This window comes from Vigna umbellata, chromosome 3 (genome assembly GCF_029865625.1).
Source record: "Vigna umbellata cultivar VRB3 chromosome 3, Vumbellata_1.0, whole genome shotgun sequence".
Taxonomy (NCBI): domain Eukaryota; kingdom Viridiplantae; phylum Streptophyta; class Magnoliopsida; order Fabales; family Fabaceae; genus Vigna; species Vigna umbellata.
This window is the reverse complement of record NC_142167.1, coordinates 27,882,627-27,892,257: the sequence shown is the minus strand read 5'-3', so window position 1 is coordinate 27,892,257 and position 9,631 is coordinate 27,882,627. Positions and strand designations below refer to the sequence as shown.

Here is a 9,631-nt window from a genome sequence, read left to right as displayed (position 1 = left end):
GTTTGCAGCAGCTTTTCCAGTTCAGCCTGCTGCTTGTTAGTCCAAAAACTTGTTGGGCTCGATTTCGGCAAGCGTACCGAATCGTTCAAGTAATAAACCGGTAAGACCGAGTATCGTTTTCCCAAGAGACTCGTAATACTAGAGAATTGTGCGATTAACAACTCATGTAGACTCAAGAACATAACATCAATTTACAAAACAAGTGCAGAAACATAAATTAACAAGTAATTACAAGGTTGGACTTTGGTATTGAAGACACTTGGAAATGGAAAGACTAGAAATGGTGTGAAAGGACATTGCTAAGGTTAGTTTTCACCAATGCACTCTTGTGTATAACCAATTTCATCTCCTCTTTATCAATTTACTAAAGTCAATCCACTAAAACACTCTAGCCCTAATCCCTTAGGTGAAAGAGCCTAGGTTTTCCTTATCAAACTCCAATCCCTTGGACAATCTAACAAGCAAAACCCGCATTAAGAACTAGGATCTAAGACAACATGTGAATCATCTTCCATCCTTAGAATCAATGACCCACAAGGACTCCTATTTCAGTTCAAGGTTTCATCTTACGTCCCCATAATCCATAAAACCCCAAAATCAAGTCATGAACGTCCCCATTACATGCAAGCTTTAAGATCGGAAACAAGAATACTAGCAATTGATAGAAAAGGCATATATATAATCAAATCATTCAACAATTACACAAGAATTCAAAGGCTACAACTAATCCCAACAAGATGGGTTTGGCTCCCCATTCCCATGGAGAGCCTTTAAGCTTACAAAATGGCCATGGAAGAAGATGAAGAACCCAAGAGGAAGAAGGGAGTGTTCCCACGAACCCTAGCAGCACTCCAAGCTCTCCTCTCAGTGAAATCGCGCCTCCAACGAACCAAAGACCCAAACCCCTTCGCATTTTAGGGTTAAATAAGCTGGATCTGACACATCAGCAAAAGTCGCGCCCGGCGCCCTCTCAGTCGCGCCCGGGCGCGAGACTCTCTGGAAAGTCACGCCCGGGCGCCCCATTTCTCACGCCCGGGCGCCCCATTTCTCACGCCCGGGCGCGACCAGCACGCAAAAACTGGCTTCTGTGCAAGTGGTGCTGGGCGCCCCTGACCCAGGGGGGCCCGAGCCTGACTTTTCAGCACTGCATCATTTTCACTTTTTCCGCAGATCTGCTTGCTTCTAGTGGTTGGTTTAGCTTTAGACATTATTAAAGACCCTTCCAAGCACATTATTAGTTACTAAATAGGGGATTATAGATGAAATTACATCAAAGTAGCCCAAAACACAATTATTTAGAAAACAAGACAAAAGAAGAGGATTTAACAAGTTATAAGTTAGAAAGGAGTTGATTTTGCTACTAAAATGATGCTTAAATAATGGTAAAATTTAGCATTATCAAATACCCCCAAACTTACAACTTTGCTTGTCCTCAAGCAAAAGTACTTCACCTAGCAAACAATTCAGTCCAATGGTCTAGCAACTTTAAGCACACTTTCAATCAAATAAACAAAATCAATCATGCTTGCTCAACTTAGAAATTACATTCAAGAGAGAATATGGCCTTAGCAAGCTAAACTTCAACCATGGTGCTCACAAATTAAAAGTCACAAGATAGATGCAAATGATAGATCAACAAACATGGCAAGTTGTTTTCAATGAGTGCATGGAACCAATCCTCACCAAGGAAAGTGTTTCACTCAAGCACAATGGTGTATAAGGATGTGTGTCTATCTCTCAACTATTACAGTGTTACACAAATCAACTTTGCCTTTCGTTTCAACAATATCAAACACATTAACAAGCAAGTTACATCACAAGGACCTTTTGAAGCTTGTATTGTGGCTGGACTAAGAAGAAAAATTGGTTTTTCTGGACAACAAAGCACCTTGAGATAAGAGACCAAACAATTTAATTCATGATATAGCATAGTATCTCTTTTACTCCAAAATTGAATAACCCACTTCTCAACCTATTTCCCAACTCTTTTTCATTGAATTCATGTTTTTGTTTTTCTTCTTCTTTCTTCTTTTTCTTTCTTTTTAACTCAACTTATTGTTTTCTCAATGCTCCCCTTTTGACAAGAACTCCCCCAAACTTAAACCATTCTCCTCATTCTAACATATATGTTCATCTCTACTCAAGGTAAGGAGGTTAAGGGTTTTTCAATAAGCTTAAGGTTTCGGGAATGAGAAAGTTTTCTTTTTAAGGTTCAAAGGTTTAGCATTGGCTTTTAGGCTCAAAATGTAGAAGAGGTGGAAGAACAAGATGACCTTGATCATTTGTAACATGCAAGTAACTAGTTCAAATAGAGAAACTTAGGCAAAATCAATTGTGATTCCAAAGTAATAACATTCAACAATAAACTCTGAGGCACAACATCTCACAGGTTTACTCAGGGTTCCAGAATTTGATAAACATCATGCCAAGAATATTGATCACAATTAAAACCAAGCATCTATCTAAACATATACAAGCAACCACAATCTCTGTTCAACAAGCTCAACCACATAATCTCAATCAGATTTTCAAAACAATTCTCATGGATAAAGAGCAAGCACAAGAGATTTGCATTCAATTCAAGCTTAACATATGATTCACTCTAATCACCAGACCAATTGCACAAGAACTATCCACAAGGCAAGTCAAAAAGAAATCAAAAACACAAAAACTGAAAGTAAATCAGAACTAGAAATTAAAGCTGAAAAACCGAATTAGGTGGACTCTTTGCAACTTCACAACTGTAGAACACTAGCTTCACTTCCATCTGAAACATCTTCCTCCAGCAATAGCTTATACTCCGCAACTGCTCCACCTCCCCCATCAGTGGGGGCCTGGCCCCTAGGCCATGCTACACGAGCAGCAAAATCTTCAAGTCATAAGGTTGCTCAACTCACGCATGCCTCAAAGGTTCCCAAATGGTGGTGTTGAACTCTTTAATTCCTAAGGAAGATCTTATCCTGTAACAAGAAAGCTCAAAGTAAAATTAGTATCTCATAGTCAATTGAAGAGAAAGGTCCAAAAACACACTAAAAGAAATGCACAAAAGAAAGCAAAGAAACAAGACAATGAAAGCCAAAACAAACAAAGACAAAAGTACATAAACATAGAGGGAAGTCTTAAAATTAAGCTTCCCAAAGGTACCACAACACAAAAAGGTTTAAAAACACAACAAAAGGAGTGTGTGAAAGAGTGCAAAAGAATGGGAAACTCATCATAAATCAAGAAAAACAAAAGTGCAGAACCAGAATTTTTGGTGTTGGGCGCCCCTGGTGCAGCTCGCGCTGGGCGCCCCTCAGCAGGGGGCGCTGGGCGCCACTCAGTCAGTTGGGTGCAGGATGGCCCTGATGCAGCTCGCGCTGGGCGCCCCTCAGCAGGGGGGGCCTGGGCGCCATATTAGTTTTCTGCATAATGCAGATTTCTGCGAAATTGGCCACTCACTATGTGATTTTTGGTTCTAGACCTTCATTCAATGCACTCACACACCAAACAAGCTAAAACTAACCTAATACACTTATACAAACCATAAAAATAACATCACAACTCAAAAATGACAACAATGCAAAACTACACAAACATGCAAAACATAAACCAATAATGCAAATGACACAAAAATCACACAAACACTAAAAAAAAAAGTAAGAAAACTGGGTTGCCTCCCAAAAGCGCTTGTTTAACGTCATTAGCTTGACGGATTACTCATTGAAGCGCAAATGTTGATGTTGGTGTGCTCCTTCCACCAACTCTTCTTGAACCACTTTCTAGCCACCAAATCAACTCTCATAGCTTGAATTCTTCTTTTTAGCCCTTCCACTACCTTGACATCTTTAAATACTCAATCCTCTTGATCAACTTTGGCTTGCTAGGCTTGAGCTCCTTGTCTCTCATCAAAGGGTGGTGGTGACTAGTCTTTCTCTTTTCCTTCTCCCTTTCTTCATCTTTCACTTAGCATTTGGAGCATCTTCAAAGGAAGAAGTTCGGACAGCTTGTGATGCTCAACATAGTTGTCTCCTTGTGTCCTATAATTCCTTCAAGCTCAGGGTCTTCATGATGCTTTTGAGGCTGCGGACCTCCTTATATAACATCTCCCTGCATACACTTAGACACAACTAGGCTAAAGCCACAAATTAGCCCAAATAAAAGTGAAAATCTATTTACAATGAAAGAGTTAGTTCTATATACAAAATCAAGTCTACATAAGTTAGAAACCTCACAAAAGTCTAGTATTGACACGAGTCCCCGGCAACGGCGCCAAAAACTTGTTAGTCCAAAAACTTGTTGGGCTCGATTTCGGCAAGCGTACCGAATCGTTCAAGTAATAAACCGGTAAGACCGAGTATCGTTTTCCCAAGAGACTCGTAATACTAGAGAATTGTGCGATTAACAACTCATGTAGACTCAAGAACATAACATCAATTTACAAAACAAGTGCAGAAACATAAATTAACAAGTAATTACAAGGTTGGACTTTGGTATTGAAGGCACTTGGAAATGGAAAGACTAGAAATGGTGTGAAAGGACATTGCTAAGGTTAGTTTTCACCAATGCACTCTTGTGTATAACCAATTTCATCTCCTCTCTATCAATTTACTAAAGTCAATCCACTAAAACACTCTGGCCCTAATCCCTTAGGTGAAAGAGCCTAGGTTTTCCTTATCAAACTCCAATCCCTTGGACAATCTAACAAGCAAAACCCGCATTAAGAACTAGGATCTAAGACAACATGTGAATCATCTTCCATCCTTAGAATCAATGACCCACAAGGACTCCTATTTCAGTTCAAGGTTTCATCTTACGTCCCCATAATCCATAAAACCCCAAAATCAAGTCATGAACGTCTCCATTACATGCAAGCTTTAAGATCGGAAACAAGAATACTAGCAATTGATAGAAAAGGCATATATATAATCAAATCATTCAACAATTACACAAGAATTCAAAGGCTACAACTAATCCCAACAAGATGGGTTTGGCTCTCCATTCCCATGGAGAGCCTTTAAGCTTACAAAATGGCCATGGAAGAAGATGAAGAACCCAAGAGGAAGAAGGGAGTGTTCCCACGAACCCTAGCAGCCCTCCAAGCTCTCCTCTCAGTGAAATCGCGCCTCCAACGAACCAAAGACCCAAACCCCTTCGCATTTTAGGGTTAAATAAGCTGGATCTGACACATCAAAAAAAGTCGCGCCCGGCGCCCTCTCAGTCGCGCCCGGGCGCGAGACTCTCTGGAAAGTCACGCCCGGGCGCCCCATTTCTCACGCCCGGGCGCGACCAGCACGTAGAAACTGGCTTCTGTGCAAGTGGCGCTAGGCGCCGCTGACCTAGGGGGGCCCGAGCCTGACTTTTCAGCACTGCATCATTTTCACTTTTTCCGCAGATCTGCTTGCTTCTAGTGGTTGGTTCAACTTTAGACATTATTAAAGACCCTTCCAAGCACATTATTAGCTACAAAATAGGGGATTATAGATGAAATTACATCAAAGTAGCCCAAAACACAATTATTTAGAAAACAAGACAAAAGAAGAGGATTTAACAAGTTATAAGTTAGAAAGGAGTTGATTTTGCTACTAAAATGATGCTTAAATAATGGTAAAATTTAGCATTATCACTGCTGCCCTGTCACATCTGTTCCCCATTCACCGTCTTCAGCTGTCTCTATTGCACTTAAACCCCACACTAATGCTCCTGACTCAGCGTTATCTCCCAGCTTCCACAAAGATCTCACTTTCACCAGCTGGCGCGATAGGGCTGGATCACCCTTGATTGTGATCTTTTTATCCCCCACCATATATTCCATTGTCATGCTACCCCAATTCGTCCAAACTTCGCCCAATTTAGCTAACCATGCAACCCCCAGAATAACGTCGACGTCCCCCAACTCAAAAACATGGAACTCTTCCTCCACATACACCCCCTCCAGTCGGATAATCACCCCTTCACATCGTCCTTGGGTAATCTGTCGACACCCGTCACCCAAACTCACTACGTATGGTACCGTATCGATCACCGACAAGCACAACTCCTCCGTGGTCCTCTTACTGATATAGTTGTGGCTTGCTCCGCTGTCTATGAGCACCACCACCCTCCGTTCACCAATTTTCCCCATCAACTTCAAGGTTCCTGGGTTGGTCCAGCCTTCTACCGAGCACGCGGATAACTCCATAACTTTTTCCTCCTGGTCGCTGTTTACCTCGCCCTCTTCCCCTTCGTCTTCGTCCTCTGCCATCAATAACACTCGTAGGCTCCTTTCAACGCATCAATGGCCTGGTGCAAATGGGCTACCACATCGGAAGCAACGCCCCTCCTCCTTTCTCTTAAGAAACTCGGGGTAGGGTAAGTTTCGAACCATTAGGCCTCGACCTTCACCCCAATCGCAACGCTCCCCCTCGCTACAGTGTTATCCGTCGCTCCCTCTCTCCTCGCGGGTCCTCCACCATCGGTTCTTCCAAACGGGTTCGTCGTTGGTTTCGCCGATTCCAATCGCGTCACGATACCCATTGATCACGCACCGAGTGGGTTCATCTTGAGTCCATTGGCCTGGCTTCCCTGTGCTTTCATCATCGCATCTTCTACGTCACGCGCAATCCTCATCGCCTCCATCAACGCCGATGGGTTATGGATCTGCACCTGACCCTTCACGTCCTCCCGTAAACCGGCTAAGAAGTAGCCCATCACCTGTTCCTCTGGAATCCCCGTCGTCTGCCCCATCAAGACTTCAAACTGACGCACGAATTCCTCGACTGTTCCTTCCTAACGCAGAGTAGCCAGTCGCTCGAATACGGTCCCCCTGAATCCACCACCGAAGCGATTAATCATGGCTTCTTTCAACCCGTTCCACGTCCGGTTTCTCGCTTTCTCTTTCCAGAAAGTGAACCAGTACGCCGCGCTGCCCTCCATGCTTACGTAGGCGACCTCCACCTTTTCTTCATCGTTCGTCACCCTTTGTATATCGAAAAACCTTTCTTCCCGATTGAGCCAAATGAGTGGCTCGTCCCCGTCAAAGGTGGGTAACTCAACCCTTTTCCTCCAAGGCTTTTGCGCTCCACTTCTTTCGCCACTTCCACCGCCTCCGGTCTCCTCATTCCCTCTGTGACGGTTATCATTCACGGAGCTATCCTCCGAATTACTCTCCGCGTGATTTTCCTGTTTTTCCAGCATTTTCATAATTTGTTGTAAATCGCGATGTACCGCCGTCGACTCTGCCTTCATTCCCTCCACCGTGCTTCTAATCTTGCCTCCGTCGTCGTCTCCATCTCTTCACCGCAGCGTCCACAAAATTACCAATGAAGAAGTCTTGGACCTTTTGAACGGCCATTAAATCTTCAGTAGAATTTGGTTGTGGGAGAAAACCAGGAACAAGGTGACTAAACCCAATTGAGCCATGCCGCATGCCCTGCAGCCAAAATAAATTGTTTACTGAATAAAATCTTATCACCATTTCCAAAAGACATCATCATGATGATGACCTTTCCTTCTATCCTTTCCTGATTATGGTTTAAAATGCAAATATAAGGCCTAACGAATGATATAGTAGAGTGGCTTGAATGGCCATTTGATATATAATTTTTACCTGGTATTTCTTCTTATATACCCTAGCAGCTGAAGCATGTGCTAACAACATATGATGGGCAGCCAAATATGGCTCCGTTGAGGAATTTCCTCTGGAACACTTCATTATAAGGTTAGAAGAACACCTCTGAGGTGGTGCCAATCCTACATCATAGCCCATTAGTATATTCATATTGGCCTCATTCACAGTAGTCCAATACTTAACTCTGTCTCCAAATTCTCTAAAGCACACTTCTGCGTATTTTGTGAAGTCTTTCCTACAAACATACATATATAAATATGGTATACCATTTCTCAATATCATGCCAGATTTAATTTGCACAATCTCTATCTAGGACAAGACTGTAACACGACTAGAGACTTCAAGTTTGGGAACCATACACAATTCTTCGACTAACCCATCCTCCATATTCATCCTCAAGTGCTTGTGGCAGGTCCCAATGGTGTAATGTAACATGTGCTTCTATTCCTACATTAAGATAATCATAGAACAAAAATACATTTACTAGATAACTTGGAACAACCTCTTACGTGATAATCAAATTTAAAATCTAGTCTTCACAAGAACCATCGCCGATCAATTCATCAATAAGGTTGTTGTAAAACTGTAGCCCCTTGGGATTCACTTGTCCTCTTCCATCTGGTAATAGATGAAAACAACATGGTCAGAACATGGAAATAATAACGTTTTGATTTTCGAGAGACTGATTCCCCCCAAATTAAACCAAGTGCGTGTATCTAATACGACTTAGTTTCTCACATTTTAATTTAGACATTAGTTTAAGAGTACCCTGACAACAGTTTGATGATCACCTAGAATAAGCCTTGACCATGATATGGAAAATCTGTATCCTTCTATGTCCATGTCGGCCATGAGCTTAACATCTTCCTGCAGGAAAATCAAAGCTGGATATTAACTCAAAACAAACTATGAAGTCTTTTTAGTTGAACACGAATTTAAAGCAAGTGGATCATAAAAGATCTGCATCTTTTGTGTATATACAACAATTTCTTTTAGTTCTTTGTATATATATGCTTACACAGCAGGGTCACTAACCTTATATTTGTGATAATGATCACATGCAACATCTCCATCACCAGCATACAAATTCCCTGAAAAAATCTTTGCATTAAATTTCGTGAAAAAGATAATAGCAATAAAGCTTAAAAATAGATTTAATATGTGAAAAGAAATGAAGCATAGTGTAGATATGAGAGTAGTGAGTAGAGGGTAGTACCATTTCCAGCATGAGAGAATGTGTCCCATATGCTTGGCTTCCTGCCATCTTCATTTGCTGCACCTTCAACCTTTCACATAACGCCAATCACAAATTCAGCAAAGAATCACAAAAGTAGGACAGTGAAGAGTGTGAAAAACAGAGAGGGAGGGAGACAGAAGAACCTGGTAAGCCGAGGTTGATGCACCAAACACGAAGTCACGAGGGAACTGGTCTCTGCTAAAGGCATGAGCACCAGGGTGAACTATCAGAAGCACTAATTCTACAACTGCAAAAACCTTCAACATGAACCTCATACTCTCTGCTTTTCTTGTTAATGGCGTCATCTGTTTCAATGTTTTGACTATGAAACACAAATGACCAGGGCACCGCTTTTTTGTGATTCAGCGTCTATTTATTGTCTTTTTATTTATTTATTCTGGTTCTTATGAGTTTGTCAGAAGCCATATCTGCCCACACCTATCTGCCGCTGTATCTTTATGTATGTGAATATGCGGCTTAAATTTTCTTGCAGAAAAAAAGAAAATATATATATATAAAGCAAAACACTTTCTTTCCTTTTAAAGAAAAAAAGTATATAAAAAACACAAACAAACTCAACTGTCGCTATAATTTCAGATGTAACGTTGATATTTTTCATGGATTATTGAAGAAAGGGAACTTTAAGGCCGCTTTAGGGTAAGCTTAGGAGAGATATCCATTGTGACCGCGAAGGTTAAAGAGGCAACCTTAACCCTACTTTCATATCCACTAAAAGCATTTGCGAGAGAGTGAAAGAGTCACTCTTTCTGCATAAAAACGGTGAGTTTGGTGAGAGGAAAGGAGGA

General features: G+C 41.6%; 1 protein-coding gene across 1 annotated transcript; it reads right to left on the bottom strand.

Annotated features, from left to right (window-relative positions):
• Positions 1-636: 636 nt before the first annotated feature.
• LOC124847952 (beta-glucosidase 10-like) lies at positions 637-9,631 on the bottom strand. Its single transcript, XM_047325546.2, has 8 exons — positions 8,969-9,631; positions 8,805-8,874; positions 8,624-8,679; positions 8,380-8,455; positions 8,135-8,206; positions 7,948-8,035; positions 7,568-7,823; positions 637-7,390 (listed from the first exon to the last, which is right to left on the bottom strand). Exons 1-8 carry the CDS (start codon positions 9,128-9,130, stop codon positions 7,223-7,225), a joined length of 948 nt encoding a protein of 315 aa, XP_047181502.2. The 5' UTR covers positions 9,131-9,631; the 3' UTR covers positions 637-7,222.

Excerpts from the sequence above, each read along its gene's own strand:
- LOC124847952 (XM_047325546.2), bottom strand. The coding sequence starts at position 9,130 with ATGACGCCATTAACAAGAAAAGCAGAGAGTATGAGGTTCATGTTGAAG. Across the intron at positions 8,875-8,968 it reads CATCAACCTCGGCTTACCAG|GTTGAAGGTGCAGCAAATGA; the intron begins GTTCTTCTGTCT and ends GTTATGTGAAAG. Across the intron at positions 8,207-8,379 it reads ATGGTCAAGGCTTATTCTAG|ATGGAAGAGGACAAGTGAAT; the intron begins GTGATCATCAAA and ends ATCTATTACCAG.